This window comes from Theropithecus gelada, chromosome 8 (assembly GCF_003255815.1).
Source record: "Theropithecus gelada isolate Dixy chromosome 8, Tgel_1.0, whole genome shotgun sequence".
NCBI lineage: Eukaryota > Metazoa > Chordata > Mammalia > Primates > Cercopithecidae > Theropithecus > Theropithecus gelada.
In genome coordinates this window covers 40208576-40226585 of record NC_037676.1, presented here as the reverse complement: position 1 = coordinate 40226585, position 18010 = coordinate 40208576, and the positions used below count along the sequence as shown (strand labels likewise).

At 44.7% G+C, this 18010-nt stretch overlaps 1 protein-coding gene across 1 annotated transcript in view; it reads left to right on the top strand.

The window, feature by feature from the left end:
* SFRP1 (secreted frizzled related protein 1) overlaps window positions 1–17293 on the top strand; it is a 47181-nt gene extending 29888 nt beyond the window's left edge. The window contains exon 4 of the mRNA XM_025394034.1: window positions 13764–17293. Within this exon, the coding sequence (XP_025249819.1) occupies window positions 13764–14086 (323 nt within the window). The 3' untranslated portion in view covers window positions 14087–17293. The remainder of the gene's footprint in view (window positions 1–13763) is intronic.
* The last annotated feature ends 717 nt before the right edge of the window (window positions 17294–18010 follow it).

The following is an 18010-nucleotide window of genomic DNA, read 5'->3' as shown; positions in this document are numbered from 1 at the left end:
TTGTTGTTAGTGCTGAAGTGGAGGTCTGTGCAGAGAGTTCCAGTCTCACGAGTGAGTCTGTGAACATCCAGGCAGTGGCTGAGCTCTTTCCATTTCTCTGTTCATTTGTGTGCCCTATGAGTGTTTAGCTGAGCCGCCTGATGCATCGGGCATTGCACTAGTCATTGAACAGAGAGTGGATGAGTTGTGGGCCATGTCCTACATGAGATCGCAGAGGGGAGGAGGAGAGGTGGGAACACTCCTGGGTCGTTCTCCTGCAGAGCTCTGCTGCATCAATGTTGAGGCAAGGAGACCCAGGAAGGCCAAGGCTAGACTGGGCTGGGGAGGCATCAGGGAGAAGATGGTCTGTAGCTTAGCCTGAAGCACAGGTGACCTGCACCCCCTTCCTTCAGAGGGAACAAACCGAGAACATGATAAAGGGAGAAGAGTGAGGTGCACCTGCTGCCATTTTGCAGAGGCATTGGACTAACTTTGTCAGGGGTCTCTCAGTGAAGGGGTCAGCAGCCCCCTAGGCCTCTGCTCCCCATCTGTCACATGGGATGGCACGAAGACCTGCTGATTATTTTGTGTGGAGTGTGTCAGGTGTTTTTCGGGAGCTGTCTTTGAGTTTAGACAACTTTGTGACCAAGATGGTGCTCTTGTGCTGCTATCTGCCCTGCAGGGCTGGCCTCGGGCACATACAAGCAAGGCCTCTGGGGGTGGAGCGGCTTGGGCATTGTTGCCATCTGAGATGTGGGATGTTCCCATTGTGTGGTCTGGGATTCTCTACTGGATTTCAAAGACAGGGAAAGGAAATAGGAAGATGCAGCTGTAGCTCGCCATTGCAGGCAGGGAGACTGAGATGAATGGGTCCATCTCAATGAATGAACATATTCATTTTGCAAATGGCTATGCTGGGAGCCAGAGAAGAAAAATGATTTTACCCAAGTTTATGCTAAAGGTTAATGGTGGAGTCTAATCCACTAAAACGTGGGTGGTGGGGTTGGTCAGCTGGAGTCTGCTGACTCTCCACTTGGGGTCCTTTCCTCTAAATGTCCTGCTTCTTGCTATCCAAGCTCTTGTTTTCTTGACTTTGCAAGCACCCACAGCTCTGGAATAGACCTCAGCAATTCTGTAAGTAGTGCTGACCACCTTGCCCTAGCTCCGCTGTGTCTTGGACAGGCCTGTGCCAATTTTGCTGGCTTCCACCTGAGCTCCAGTGGGTTTGGGGGGCTGTCCTGGGCCTCTAGGATATTTAGATATCATCCAAGAAAGAGTCCTTAAAATGTACCACTGTGAATAACCAAAGTGACAAACCAAACAACCCACCCTGTCCCAACCCTCAGACTCTTTAAACCAGTGGTTCTCAAGTGTGATCCCCAGACCAGCAGCATTAACATCACTTGGGGACTTGTTAGAAATGCACATTCCTGGCCAGGCACAGTGGCTCATGCCTGTAATTCCAGCACTTTGAGAGGCCAAGATGGGAGGATCTCTTGAGGCCAGAAGTTTGAGACCAGCCTTGGAAACATAGTGAGACACCATCTGTACAAAACTAAAGTTTTTTTTTTTTTTTTTTTTTAAATTAGGTGGTGTGGTGGCTCATGCCTATAGTCCCAGTTACTCAGGAGGATCTCTTGAGCCCTGGAGCTCAAGGCTGCAGTGAGCTGTGATCGCACCACTGTACTCTGACCTGGGCGATAGAGTCAGACTTGGTCTCTAAAAATAAAAAGCAATGCAGATTCCTGAGCCCCATCTCATGGCTGCTGACTCAGGAGCTCCAGGGGTGTAGCCCAGCGGTCTGCATTTTTAACAATCCTCCAGGTGATTCTGATGATGCTCACTCCAGCATCTCTCAGAGCGAGGGATAGTTTGTGGCTTTTCTGAAGCCCACTCCCTATCTTTTCCCTCCCAGGAGACCATCCCACATTTCAACTTGCAGTTTGGGCAAACACCAGGGGGTAGATTGGAGAGGAATGAAAAACCAGTGACCCCATGGTAGGAAAAGCTGTTTGCCTTGGCAGGTTTGCCTGGACTCAGAGCCAAGATTCTATCAATCCTAGTGATGGACTTTATTTAAGTGATTCTCCTATTCTTTTCTCTCTCCCTCCAGTGCAGGGTGGTGGCGGTGGTGGGGGGGTGGGGGCGGCTGGGGGTGGAAGAGGCTAAGGTGCACACTGGGAAGGGGAGGGGCCCCAGTTCTTCTCTGATCCACTCTGAGGCCCAAGCCCTTGCTCCCCAAGATGCGTGGCTTCCCAGATGAAACCACATCAGGCAACATTTTGCTCTCAGAATGGGGTTTTCATTTTGCACCATTAGCTGAACTCAGTGGGGATTTAACACAATCCAGGAAATCAAGCAGTTAGCAGCAGGATTCTGGATGACTGACACTGATTCTGCTGGTGTGTATGCATTGATGATGCCGGCGTGTGTGTGCCCATCTGTACACGAGCTTGCGTGTGTGTGTTCATATGTGAGTATTGGGGAAAGGGCTCTGCAAAGTTGTAATCTCTACTCTCCTGCCTGGCCATCTCCCCAAGGTGTCTGGAGTCCAGAAAACAGGGCAACTTCAATTAAATAATTTGTCCCAAATGAGCCACTCAGGAGCATTTTCCACATCTGCTATTTTTTGTTTGTTTGTTTGTTTGTTGGAGATGAGAGAAAAAGAAATCTGCTTTGGATCTTGTTCTTTTAGTTTAGTTTTTTTCTTTTCTTGTGTGTAACGTATGTCTTGTAGTCAGCAAATGCATCTAAGTATGCAGCATGTGGCTTATGGTCAGGGGAAAGACGCTGAGTTATTGTGACAAAGCACAAGCCCCTTTCTCTGCTAAACGAATTAATGATGCCAGACATCGGCTCCTGCTGGGAACAGAAGGGTCTGTTAAGCTGCCATTGCAAGGCCATTGTCAGTAGGACTTATCTGGGCCCTAGCGCCGCAAAGCCAGCTCGCCATGGTGCCCAGACCTCTGCTGAGTGTTGGAAGGAGGTTGTGGTTGCTTTCAGCCAAACGCTGTTACTGAATCTCATTTGCACAATCGGACTTGGGGAGGGTGCTTTCTGCCTCAGGCCTCAGGGTTACTTACCCAAGACATGTGTGATCTGGGGCTGGGAGGCAGAAACCGGTGCTCTGTCTTCACAGTTTAGTGAGGCTTTGGTATATGAACAGACTTTTCCACCTGGAGGCTCTGTGGGGTAGCAGGGGTGGAGCAGTCCCACGGGACTGGTGCACTGGGGTGCCTGTCTATGGGCCCTTCCCAATCAACCAAGCTGGGCTAAGCCACTTTGTAGAGTTTACAGAATGGTATGGTGGCTCATATCTTTGAGAGCACTTTGAGAGGCTGAGGTGGGAGGATCATTTGAGCTCAGGAGTTCGAGATCACCCTGGGAAAGATGGCAAGAACCTGTTTCTACACAAAAATTAAAAAATTAGCCAGGTGTGGTGCTGGATGTTTGTAGTCACAGCTACTTAGGAGGCTGATGTTGAAAGATCACTTGAGCCCAGAAGATCAAGGCGCCAGTGAGCTGTGATGGCGCCACCGCACTCCAGCCTAGGCGACAGAGCGAGATCCTGTCTCTTAAAGAGTTTGCGTCTTGGATCACGAGGTCAGGAGATCAAGACCCTCCTAGCTAACATGGTGAAACCCCATCTCTACTAAAAATACAAAAAATTAGCCGGGCATGGCAGTGTGCACCTGTCGTCCCAGTTCCTCGGGAGGCTGAGGCAGGAGAATTGCTTGAACCCAGGAGACAGAGGTTGCAGTGAGCCGAAATTCCGCCACCACACTCCAGCCTGGGCGAAAGAGCAAAACTCTGTCTAAAAAAAAAAAAAAAAAAGAGTTTGCCAGTCTCACTGTGACTAGCTTGCCCTCTACTTCTCAGGTCATCTGTCTCTTTGGGAACTTTAGGCCCCTCTGAAAGAGAAAGCAATTTAGGGACAAAGCAAGTCTCTTAGGAATCAGAATGTGTGGTCTGGTATCTGCCTCTGGGTGATTTTTTATTATCAGCACCTTTTGGAAAAAATTGATCCAACTGCTTGCCCCGTCGTCCCAGATGGCTAGGCCCCCATTCATCCCCTCTTGCTTTCCTACTGGAGGAACTGCCGTGTAAGACACAAAGCTCTGGGCAGAGAGGCAGGGAGTAGGTTCCAGGCAAATACTGACAAATGACTTCACTTTTGAGCATCGGTTGAACCAGATTTAATGTATCTTCCAGTTCTAAGTAAATAATTCGCATTCTAACCCACTTGATTTTGTTATGTGAAAAATGATGGGGATTGACTAAATCAGTGGACTGCCTCCCTCCTCCTTCTCAAAAAAGAAAAAAAAAAAAGGAAACAAAAAGCTGGTTGAGAAAGCAGAATTCTTACTCAAAACCCTTAAGAAGTCCTAACTATAGCCAAGTTGCTCCAGCTGAATGGAGGGTGAAGGGTCTGGAGATGTAAAATCTCTGTATTTCCTTCATGATCTGACATTTTGTGGTTCATTTACATTTTGTATATACTGACATTCTTTATTAGACAGTAAGTTTTTTAAATTTAAAACTTTTGATTCAAAATAAATATAGTTTAAAAAGTTAAATTGGAACCAAAGGTTTTTAACAAAAGCTGCAGTTCCCTTCCCACCTCTAGTTCCTATGACCTAGAAGTAATAATTTTCAAGGATTTTAGTGATTTCTTCATATTCAGCAAACTGGAGCAAATAAATAACATGTTTATAATTTGATTTCTTATTTTTAATATTTAAACATTCTTTATTGATTTTCTGTTATTGAAGTTAAAGATTTATCTCTCTTACACTGTCTTTCCAGTATAGTTATATCACATTTTTGGTTAATATTCAGTGTTTAATTTATTATAATTATATAAATATTATTTGCAGCTGAGCCGTGTAGTGTACTGCATATTTATTTCCTTTCTTTTACATCGTAAAAGCTTTCTGGCAGATATGCATCAGGAAATCGGCCTGAGTTCTCTTTCCTGCCGTTGGTCTGGGCTGATGGAGCTTTACGCCTGTTTGTTAGACAAGATTCTTCAGAGAAACAGAATCAACAGGAAATGGGAGGGAGTTAATTAGGGGCATTGGTTCACAGGATCGGAAGAGTCTCACGATAGGCTGTATGCAAGCTGGAGAACCAGAGAAGCCTCAGAACAATGCAGCCCCCAGTCTGAGGCTGAAAGCCTGAGAGCCCCCAGGAGGCCACTGGTGCAAGCTCCAAAGTCCCAGAGCCGAAAAACATGGAGTCTGATGTGCAAGGGCAGGAGGAGAGAAACAGCCATTATTGGGAAGGGAGGGAGAGCGGAAACTCCACAAGCTGAATACCCATCTTCTTCTCCCTTCTTTATTCTGACTGCCCTCACAGCTGATTGGGTAGTGCCAGCCCACATTGAGATCTGAATCTTACTCTCCCAGCCCACTGACTCACGTGTCAGTCTCATCTGAAACACCCTCTGAGACACACACACGTCTCCAGCCTTCTCAGCATCCCTCAATCCAAGCACATCACAGCCTGCCACACAGTTGTTCTGGAAAAACCATCCTAAGCCTTCCTTTTCCTTTCTTAGGTTAGACCTTTGGTTTCCTGAATCCTGTGTCTTGTTTAATTCTGCATTTTTAAAAATAGGTAAGTGAGATGATGGACATGCTAATTAGCTTGATTTAATCATTCCTTCTCATATACAAAACATCACATTGTAACCCATAAGTGTATACAATTATTGCTTTTCAATCAAAAGTAACATTAATAATGCCTTTTTTTTTTCTTTTGAGACAGAGTCTTACTCTGTTGCCTAGGCTGGAGTGGCATGATCTCAGCTCACTGCAGCCTCTGCCTCCCTAGTTTAAGCAATTCTCCTGCCTCAGCCTCCCGAGTAGATGGGCCTACAGGTGCGCACCACCATACCTGGCTAAGTTTTTGTATTTTTAGTAGAGACAGAGTTTTGCCATGTTGCCCAGGCTGGTCTCGAACTCTTGAACTCAGGCAATCTGCCTGCCTCGGCCTCCCAAAGTGCTAGGATTACAGGTGTGAGCCACTGTGCCTGGTTAATAATATATTTTATAAATCAAAAAATTCTGCATTTTTGTAGAGCACATCATTGAGTAATTTCCTAAGAAAAGACACATGGAAGATGATGTTTTAAAACCTTTTAATGCCTAAAGATGTTTTTATTCTACTCTCGCATGCTGATTGATAGCTTGCCCCAGTATAAACTTTGGCAATTTTAAAGGCATTGATTCATTATCCTCCAGCTTCTAGTGTCTGCGTTGGTAAATCCAGTGCAACTGGGATACTGATCCTTTGTGTTAGATGTCTACTCTTTTCTCTTGAAGATTTTAAGAGTTCTTTTTGTCCTTCATATTTCTAAATGTCATGATTCTTTGAGCTGGGTGTTGTTTAACCTGAGGAAATGAATTCTGGAAAGTTTTCTTGCATTATTTCTTTGGTATTTTCTCCCATTTGTTTTCTTGGTTCTCTCTTGCTATATAATACCCTTTTCTCAGATGTTGAAACTCTTGGATTGATTCTCTGTCTTTTTCTTTCTTCTATTTCCCATTTCTTTGTCATTTTGTTCATCTTTTCAGGAAATTTCTTCAACTTTATCTTTTAAAAAAAGTTTTAAAAATATTCTTGAAAAAATGTTTTTTAGACAGTTGGGCTCTGTGACCTAGCCTGGAGTGCAGTGGTGTGATCTCAGCTAACTGCAACGTCTGCCTCCTGAGTTCAAGTGATTCTCCTACCTCAGCCTCCCAATTAGCAGGAATTTTAGGCACATGCCACTACACAGGCTAATTTTTGTATTTTCAGTAGAGATGGGGTTTTGCCATGTTGGCTGGGCTGGCCTGGTCTTGAACTCTTGGCTCCAAGTGATCAACCTGCCTTGGCCTCCCAAAGTGCTGGGATTACAGGCGTGAGCCACTATGCCTGGCCTCTTCAACCTTATCTTAAAACCATTATTTATTGATTTTCTGTTATTGAAGTTAAAGATTTATCTCTTTTATACTATCTTTCCAATATAGTTATATCACACTTTTGGTTAATATTGAATGTTTAATTTATTAGAATTCTGTAAATATTATTTGCAGCTGAGCCATGTAGTGTACTGCATATTTATTTTCTTTCTTTTACATGTTTTTACTTATCTTGAATTATACATTTCTTCTTATATTTTAAATTTCCAAGTAATCTTTCCTAGTCTCTGAACATTCCTTTTAATAGCTTTCTGTTCTTGTTTTAGGAATACAAAAGTCTTATCTAATTTATTATCATTTAAAACAATTTTTTTGAGGGAGGGTCTCACTCTCTCACCTAGGCTGGAGTGCAGGGGTGCAATTATAGCTCACTGCAGCCTCAATCTCCCCAGACTCAGGTGATCTTCTCACCTCGGCTTCCTAAGTAGCTGGGACTACAGGCATGCACCACCATACCTGGCTAATTTTTTTTTTTTTTTTTGGTAGAGACGGGGTCTCACTATGTTGCCCAGGCTGGTCTCTAACTCTTGGGTTCAAGTGATCTGCTTGCCTCAGCCTCCCTAAGTGCTGAGATTACAGGTGTGGGCCACCATGCCTGGCCATATTATCAATTTTTAAAGTTTTTTTTTTTTTAATTTTATTTTATGTACAGAGAGCTACCATGGTTTCTTTCATTTGGTGGATGTGCTGGATAATCCATTCAAAGAAGCTCACTTAGTGTAACTTAATGAAGCCTACCTCCTCTGCATACTGATGGAAACACTGGCAGCACATGTTGAGGCCGTAATGACAAGAGCGAGAACCCTGGCCTAATTTTTTTGGGTGACTCCAGGAGAGCCACTGGTGACCCATCTTGCTTTTAGGAGTGCAACAAGGCAAAAAGCGAAATTTTTTTTTTTTTAATACTCCCTGCATTGTCTCTGTTATCTCTGAATTCCTTTTCTTCCTTTTCTGTTTTGAATGTTCGGTCTTTGCCATTCACATTTGGAGGCTTTCCTTAAATACCTGCCAGTCCTTGACTGTCCATTTGAATTTAACAGTGAGACACGAAGTTGGAAGCTCTTTGTGTACATGCAGGGCCTGTGATTTGTTGGGCCTCACTGGAGAATTTTGCAGAGGGCCCATAGGTCTTTTCTTTTGAACTACTCTTAGGTTGATGCAGAAGTAACTATGGTTTTTGCAACTGAAAGTAATGGCAAAGACCACGACTACTTTTGCAACAGCCTAATAATTTCTTTAGAGAAAAACCACCCAATCTTCTGACACAGACATATAAATGTAGTGTTCTAAGACGCGAGTGTCTCATTCTTCAATATGCAGACATTCATGTAACCCTTTGGTGTTCACACAGCAGCACCCTGTCCTGTCCTCTTCTGTGTCTAGTATATCCCAGCCGCAGGCTGTCTGCAGGTTCAGGCCTTCTTTGTTTTTCCTTTCCTTTTTTTTTTTTTTTTTTTCTGAGATGGAGTCTTGCTTTGTCACCCAGGCTGAAGTGCAGTGGTGCAATCTCAGCTCACTGCAACCTCTGCCTCCTGGGTTCAAGCGATTCTCCTACCTCAGCCTCCCGAGTAGCAGGGACTACAGGCCTTCTGTATGGAATGAAGCCTGTGGCTATTGCTGGAGTTGGTGAGGGCAGCCACCTGGACTCAAGGCCCAGGGGAGTGGGTCTGAGTGTCCCTATGTGAACTTGCTGCCAATCCCAACATTGACAGCCTCTGTGATGGAGTTCAGGAGTGTCCGGGGGCCCCAGTTCAGGAGCATTTGTGTGACCTGCTCTGCTGATGGGCTTGTTTCTTACTGAAACAGACAGGTGTCCCTGTCTGTCCCTCTTTTTCTTCTTTTCTCTGTACTTTACTGGCATCCCTGTCTGCATTTAGCTTTTCTTCTCCCTTTTAAGCTAGATTCTACCATCCATTTACTTTCTATCATACAAAACGTTGTTGATACGATCATGTTTCCTTTACCACTTTCTTGCATGTGTTTGTAACTTGTTTTTTTGACTATAATTTTAAACTGAGTTCAAGAAGAGTGGGAACGATTGCATGTGCTCAGTCTAATCCTAGTGTGCCTGGGAATGCTCCTTCACACTCAGTCCGGAAGCTTGGTGGGATGGCTTCTGTCTTCTTTTCCCTTCCGTTTTCCCTTCCCGTTGGATTTTTGCTCTCTGGAATTTGCCCTCACCACTCTGGATCCTGGCCTCCTGTGGGCTGCCATGGCCCCCTAATCATCCAGTTAAGTGGTCTAGTTTCAGACTCATTCTTAAGCTCTTCGGCCCTTAGGGTTGACGGGTGTTTCCTCCATTTAAATGGACCCTGTGGTTTTCATGACACTGGGCTGCCTGGTTTCCCAGCGGGGCCTCTCATGGCATTTACAGTAACTCTTCTTCCTTTCACCCGACGAAGGTGCTCCCTGGTGTCCCTCTTTCTCTCTGTACTTTACCCTTCATTGCTACTATCATCTGCACTCAGATGAGTTATAGGTTGATTCCTAATGCAACCCCATGCCACCTTTCCCCACAGACCCTTCCTGGATTCCTACAGCCATTCCACAGGACTGGTTATGAAATGACTGGCTTTGGGCCAATGGTTGCCTTATGTTCAAAGTCATGGGTAGGATGTCTCAGGCTTGGGAGGGTTGGAGGCACCATTCGTAGAAGCAGGGAGTCAGGAGGAAGAGACGGCTTTGAAGAATGTGAGGGTTTGGGATGGTGTGTGATGACTTCCTTATTCTCATTTCAGCTTCCCAAATAGGGCCAGGCTTCTTCGGGGAGCCTACCAAGGAAGTATGAGTTGTGAGCAAAAATGGTTTGGGTGACTGCAGGTGGAATGAAAGCATAATGGCCTACTCAAATGTAATGGATTATTTTAAGATTTCCCGAGAAAGACCCAGACAGGCTCTTGTTGCAGCCTCAAATTTTGAGTTTTCAAAGTTTCTGGGTCTCTGAATTCTTGCTGGCACCGATGCCTAGGTGGGAGTCATGTCTTACCCTTGGAGGATGTTGAAATTGTTGCTTAAGAAAAAAAACACATCATTTTAAAATTTTGTTGTTTGGTTTTAGATCAGGGTCTAGCTGTTACAGGGAGCTGAGATCCAGGGCCCAAGGTGGTAGTTTAGTCTTAGCCCTATCCTCCAGGCACAGCAGGGTGCGCAATGAGGGAAGCATGGAGGGAGCACAGGGTGGGGATAGTGCTGGAGATAAGCCTTGCCGTTTCCTGGAAGTACCCAGCAGGGGCTCCTCGGATGGTTGATCCACCAAGCCTGCAGTCGTATGGTGCCCTGCACTTTACAGACAGAGAACTGAGACTCAAAGAAGAACCCAGGACCTGGGACTGTATCCAGTGGTTGCCCCAGCTGCTACCTTCTGGGCTTCTGTTTGTCCACCACCACCACCATGTACATTGCAAATTCAGCCCATGGGCAACATCACTGGGGCCCTGGGATGGGGTGGTGGTGATCAGTTCCGGGCTGCTCCTGGGCCAGCACCTGCCCTCGCCCCAGCAGCCGTGGGATGCAGCATGGTGGGAGTCTGCACACACACTCACGAGGAAAAATCCACCCGGGACGGCTCATGATCTTTTCAACATTGTTGGTAATCTGCACCCCTAAAACAAACCCTTGAAAGATGGAAAGATGTTAGTAATTTCTGGCCATATGTGCCTTCTTCCCTGCTCTCCCCACCTCAAAAAAGAAAGGGGCCAAGTGGCAAGACAAGAAGTAAAGTCTAATGTGTAACACATTCCCATACTCTGATTTCTCCTCCCTCGCTGCTCCCCCACCTGTATAAACTACATTCCTTTACACGGTCATGGCAAAGGAACATTAATTTTTGATTTGAAGTGTGATTGAAAGCAACACGATCAGAAGAGTGAAATAGTTTCCACTGAAGCAATATCATTTCTAACCGGGTTGTGGTATGTATGGCAGGAGAGAGTGGTTTTGGGGTTAGGTGTGGCTTCTGATCCTGATTCTGTCTCTTACAAACTCTGGCCTCATGCTGTTTTACTTAACCTGAGTCCTTCTCCTTGATTATAATGAAGTACTATTGATGCCTTCTTAACGTGGTTGCTGGGAGTATTAAACAAGGAGTCATAGATAGACATATCCCATTCTCATCTTCAGAGCCCAGCACATGGTGGGTACTGTATTATGATGGCTCAATTCTCTGCAGAAAAGAGGGCACCTGCCTTGTCAGCTGGAGTGTGTATTGATTTCTCCCATCTCTAATGAATAAAATAAATTAAAATATTAAATAATAAAGCTTTCACAAATGCAGTTTCTCCTTTGCCAGAGAAGTCTTTTTCAACCAGGAGGTACTCTTTTGCCATTTCATAAGTGAAGTCATTTTGAAATGTAGGTGAAACTGGGAAGAGGGTCTGAACTCCTCTCCATGATCTTCTTGGTCCATTTAATCAGTACTCTAAGTTTGCCGTTCATTCTAAAGAATTTTGGAACCATAGAGTCAGCATGGACAACATCCAGATTAAAAGTGCACATTTAGACATGGGTTTCAACTTAGGATTAGTGACTTTAGGCAAGTCAACTTAACCCGCTATGCCTCAGTTTTCTCATCTATTAGATGGGAAAATAATTATGCCTTCCTCCTGGAGTTGTTAGAATTAACTTGAGGAAATGCACGGAAAATACTTAGCATGTGTTCTGGCAGGTCACATGCTTTCGTAATTGTTAGCCATTGTGATTTAGTTCAGGTTCAAGACTTTCCACAGGGTGTGTGGGTGGAAGCCTTGCGTCATTAAAAAGAGGGGCCTTGGTAATTTTCTATTAAAAAGAATTCAGAGGATATGCAAATTACCTGGTGACTGGCACCTAGAAAGTGATTTCCAACTCCTTTGGGAATATCTGGGGTTGGCCAGTCTTAAAGGGGAGTTGATTGTACCAGCGACACTGTGTGTTCGCTGCTTTGTTTATAGAGCGCATCCACGCTCATTTATCTTCATCAGTAGCCCCTGTGGAGCCATGGCTACAGGATGTAGCTCACAGGTTAACACTGTTAATTCAGTGTCCATTGGGACAGAGAAAAGAGAAAGCAGAGCTGGTGAATGGACCGGTTTCCCATCCTCCTGGGAGTTGAGAACAGAAGCAGCCCTGGTACCATATTGGATTTGAAGAGAGCTCATCACCTGGATTTATCAATTAGGACTTCACCAGGACTTGCTCTAATCTGCCAGGAGGTCAAAGTAGATTTGGATTTTGTGTAGGTCTTCTCAGTTGGCAGAAGATCAGTACTGCCTGTCAGTGGGGATTAGTGGTTGATTAGCGATTGACTGATACTAGCAGTACCTGCTATCTTACCGCCATAGAGACCCAGTAGTAGAAACTGATTTCTCCCATGCTGTGGTTGGACGTTGATGTTTAATGCAGGAAGCATGACCATTTGAAGCAATCTTTAACTTTCCCTTGCTGAGTGCACACACATAGTTCTGCCTGTCATTTTATAGGACTCAATTTTCAAGGAATTATAGGTCTTTCAATGTTAAAATACTAAACCAGTAACTTGCTCTTTAAAACAAAACCAAACAAAAAGAAACCCTCATGGTCAGGCATGGTGGCTCATACCTGTAATCCCAACACTTTGGGAGGCTGAGGAGGGAGGATTTCTTGAGTCCAGAAGTTCTGGGCAACATAGTGAGACCCGTCTCAAAACAAAACAAAACAAAACAAACAAACAAACAAAAATCAGCCAGACATGATGGTGCATGCCTGTAATCTCAGCTACTTGGGAGGCTGAGGTGGAAGAATTGCTTGAGCCCGGGAATTTGGGGCTGCAGTGAGCTGAGATCGAGACACTGCACTCCAGCCTGGGCAATAGAGTGAGACCCTGCCTCCACAAAGACAACAATAAAAAGCAAAAACACTCAGGGTTTTTTGTTTTTGAATGCTGAGATCAATAGCATCAGATCGTGTGGATTAAATTGGGTTATAGGACCCTTTTTTCTCTTAAAGCAGTGCATGATATTCTGAGTCACTGTATTTTTAAAAAGAGCAATGTGATTTAGTTTTGAAATTTATTTGAGGATCTCCTGGTACCGATGGCCATTACAGAGAGATACCACTTGATATCACAGAATACAGGGCGGAGGCAGTGGCAGAATGGGTAACTGAGACCTTTATTTTTATTTTTATTTTTGAGATGGAGTCTTGCTTTGTCCCTCAGGCTGGAGAGCGGTGGCACAATCTTGGCTCACTGCAACCTCCGCCCCCCGGGTTCAAACAATTCAACTGCTTCAGCCTCCTTAGTAGCTGGGATTATGGACACCTGCCACCGTGCCTGGCTAATTTTTGTATGTTTAGTAGAGATGGGGTTTCACCATGCTGGCCAGGCTGGTCTTGAACTCCTGACCTCAGGTGATACACCCGCTTTGGCCTCCCAAAGTGCTGGGATTACAGACCTTGGTTTTTATGGATAAAACTGCCGGTTTCTTGACTTGTTACTTGCCTTTCATTTTCTCCTCCACCGCAGCTGTACACTTGGGTTATTGTTCTAGATGAAAAGCTTTGTTCTACAGTAAACACTGGATAGTCCAAAAGACGTTAGGGAGGATGACTGACACTGTAATTGCTGCCTGGGTGATGGGATTATTAGAAGCCCAAACCTCAGCATCATGCAATATCCCCATGAAACCAACTCTGCGCGTGTGCCCCTGAATCTAAAATTAAATATATATATATTTGAAAGAAGAAAGTATAAGCAAAAAATAAAATTAAATGATAAAATGCAATCACTTGGAGGATCAAAAAAAGAAAAGCTGCGTTCTAAATGCTTTCTCTTCCCCTCTTTTCTTCTGTCCTCTCCATCTCTAGCACTGAGGATGAAAATAAAAGAAGTGAAAAAAGAAAATGGTGACAAGAAGATTGTCCCCAAGAAGAAGAAGCCTCTGAAGTTGGGGCCCATCAAGAAGAAGGACCTGAAGAAGCTCGTGCTGTACCTGAAGAATGGGGCCGACTGTCCCTGCCACCAGCTGGACAACCTCAGCCACCACTTCCTCATCATGGGCCGCAAGGTGAAGAGCCAGTACTTGCTGACAGCCATCCACAAGTGGGACAAGAAAAACAAAGAGTTCAAAAACTTCATGAAGAAAATGAAAAACCACGAGTGCCCCACCTTTCAGTCCGTGTTTAAGTGATTCTCACGGGGGCGGGGCGGGGAGGGAGCCTCGGGTGGGGTGGGGGCAGGGGGACAGTGCCCTGGGAATCCTGTGGGCCACACACACGCACTGCGCCTGTCGGTAGTGGACATTGTAATCCAGTCGGCTTGTTCTTGCAGCATTCCCGCTCCCTTCCCTCCATAGCCACGCTCCAAACCCCAGGGTAGCCATGGCCAGGTAAGGCAAGAGTCATTTAGCTTAGGAAGGTTTTTAAGATCCACAGTATGGAGCAGCAGCCACTGCACAGGAGGAGGTGACAAACCATTTCCACCAGCGATGTAGTCACTAAAATACAAAAAGGGGGATTGGGCAGAAAGTGAGAGCCAGCAGCAAAAACTGCATTTTGCAACTTGTTGGTGTGGATCTACTGGCTGATCTATGCCTTTCAACTAGAAAATTCTAATAATTGGCAAGTCACGTTGCTTTCAGGTCCAGAGTAGTTTCTTTCTGTCTGCTTTAAATGGAAACAGACCCATACCACACTTACAATTAAAGTCAAGCCCAGAAAGTGGTAAGTGCAGGGAGGAAAAGTGCAAGTCCATTATGTAATAGTGACAGCAAAGGGACCGGGGGAGAGACATCTCCGGCTTTGCCCACAGTCTTTCCGTGTGATTGTCTTTGGATCTGAATCAGCCAGTCTCAGATGCCCCAAAGTTTCGGTTCCTATGAGCCCAGGGTATGATCTTACCCCCAAGACATGTGGAGGGGCAGCCTGTACCTGCCTTCGTGTCAGAAAAAGGAAACCACGGTGAGCCTGAGAGAGATGACGATTTTCGGGCTGAGAAGGCTGTAGTTTTCAAAACACATAGTTAAAAAAGAAACAAATGAAAAAAATTTTTAGAACAGTCCAGCAAATTGCTAGTCAGGGTGAATTGTGAAATTGGGTGAAGAGCTTAGGATTCTAATCTCATGTTTTTTCCTTTTCGCATTTTTAAAAGAACAATGAAAAACACACACTTATTTTTCAAGGGTTTAAAACAGTCTACATTGAGCATTTAGAAGGTGTGATAGAACAAGGTCTCCTGATCCGTCCGAGGCTGCTTCCCAGAGGAGCAGCTCGCCCCAGGCATTTGCCAAGGGAGGTGGATTTCCCTGGTAGTGTAGCCGTGTGGCTCTCCTTCCTGAAGAGTCCTTGGTTGCCCTAGAACCTAACACCCCCTAGCAAAACTCACAGAGCTTTCCGTTCTTTTCTTTCCTGTAAAGAAACAGTTCCTTTGAACTTGATTGCCTATAGATCAAAGAAATTCAGAACAGTCTGCCTGTCTGTCCCCCTGCACTTTTTACATATATTTTTTTCATTTCTGCAGACAGAAAGTTGACATGGGTGGGGTGTCCCCATCCAATGAGAGGGTTTCAAAAGCAAAACATCTCTGCAGTTTTTCACAAGTGCCCTGAGATATTTCTCAAAGCCCTTATGTTTAATCAGTGATGTATATAAGCCAGTTCACTTAGACAACTTACCTCTCTTGTCCAATGTACAGGAAGTAGTTCTAAAAAATGCATATTAATTTCTTCCCCCAAAGCCGGATTCTCAATTCTCTGCAATACTTTGAGGACTTTTATGATTGTCCCTCTGGGCCGATGCTTATACCCAGTGAGGATGCTGCAGTGAGGCTGTAAAGTGGCCCCCTGCGGCCCTAGCCTGACCCAGAGGAAAGGATAGTAGATTCTGTTAACTCTTGAAGATTCCAGTATGAAAATCAGCATGCCCGCCTAGTTACCTACCTGAGAGTTATCCTGATATAATTAACCTGTCACACTTAGTGATCCTATTCTTTTAACACCTTTTTTTGTGGGGTTCTCTCTGACCTTTCGTCGTAAAGTGTTGGGGACCTTAAGTGATTTGCCTGAAATCTTGGATGATTAAACAATGTGTATATATATATTAGCTAATTAGAAATATTCTACTTTTCTGTTGTCAAACTGAAATTCAGAGCAAGTTCCTGAGTGCATGGATATGGGTCTTAGTTCTATTTGATTCACTCAAGAGTTCAGTGCTCATATGTATCTGCTCATTTTGACAAAGTGCCTCATGCAACCAGGCCCTCTCTCTGCGGCAGAGTCCTTAGTGGAGGGGTTTACCTGGAACATTAGCAGTTACCACAGAATACAGAAGAGCAGGTGACTGTGCTGTGCAGCTCTCTAAATGGGAATTCTCAGGTAGGAAGCAACAGCTTCAGAAATAGCTCAAAATGAATGGGAAATGTGAATTGCAGCTGCAGGTTTTACCACCACCTCAGAGTCCCAGGACCTTGAATGTCATTAGTCACTTTATTGAAGGTTTTAGACCCATAGCAGCTTTGTCTCTATCACATCAGCAATTTCAGAACCAAAAGGGAGGCTATCTGTAGGCTCAGAGCTGCACTCTCACGAACCTTTGTTTTTCTCCACAAAGTATCTAACACAACCAATGTGCAGACTGATTGGCCCGGTCATTGGTTTCCGAGAGAGGAGGTCTGCATGTGATTTGCTAATTATCACTAGGGCCAAGGTGGGATTTGTAAAGCTTTACAATAATCGTTCTGGATGGAGTCCTGGGAGGTCCTTGGCAGAACTCAGTTAAATCTTTGAAGAATATTTGTAGTTATCTTAGAAGATAGCATGGAGGGTGAGGATTCCAAAAACATTTTATTTTAAAAATATCCTCTGTAACACTTGGCTCTTGGTGCCTGTGGGTTAGCACCAAGTTCTCCCCAGGGCAGAATTCAATCAGAGCTCCAGTTTGCATTTGGATGTGTGAATTACAGCAATCCCATTTCCCAAACCTAAAATCTGTTTTTCTCATCAGACTCTGAGTAGCCGGTTGCTGTGTCGTAACTTCATAGCTGCAGGAGGCTCAGGCGATCTGTTTCAGGGGAGCACCCTAGGCAGCCTGCAGGGAATAACATACTGGCCGTTCTGACCTGTCACCAGCAGATACACAGGACATGGATGAAATTCCTGTTTCCTCTAGTTTCTTCCTGTAGTACTCCTCTTTTAGAGCCTAAGTCTCTACAAAAGCTTTGAATACTGTGAAAATGTTTTACATTCCATTTCATTTGTGTTGTTTTTTTAACTGCATTTTACCAGATGTTTTGATGTTATCGCTTATGTTAATAGTAATTCCCGTACGTGTTCATTTTATTTTCATGCTTTTTCAGCCATGTATCAATATTACTTGACTAAAATCACTCAATTAATCAATGATACTGTGAGCTGTGACTTTTTTTTTCCCACTCAGCCATACACTTCTCACCCTCTCCAGTGAAGCACATGTATCTTTCTCCTCTTGAGTTTCTTCAGTGATGCTTTCTGGTCCCAGTTCAACAGCTTGCAAATGGTAACTGGGTGTGGGTGGGCTGAAGGAGAACTTGGGAGGCACCACAGGCTACCCACAGCCCCCCCCTCCCATTTACCATCCGCTCCTAGAAATAACTTCCAGAAGTGTTTCTCCTGGCTGTGTGTGTTTCAGATCAGAGAGAAGGTTAAATGCTTGCTCTACAAGAATGTAGCTTTCGGCCCTGCCTGAATTTCTTTTCCATGTTTCTCATGGAAACATGCTGTTTCCCCTCCGGCTCAACTCAATGTTAGAATTACCAACTAGAATTGGAAAACTTGTTCGTATCTGGGGTCTTAGACACATAGGAGGCCTTGGAGAGGAACATATGCACCCTTTTAACATAAGATGGGGTTATAGCTGGGATTTCCCAACTAGTTTGGGACTCCCAGGTCACTCGCCTGGTTGGAATTATAACCCAGGGCTCCTGCATCCCACTTGCATAGGCGTGATGTCTGCGCTCCCTGCCGAGCTTCCCTTTGGACTCAGAGTGCTGCACCACACCCAGCCCAAGCTGTTTCATGTTAGGTTATGTGCTTCTTGACTAAGGAATTCTTCCATGTGACTTCTAATTCTGCAAGCAATTA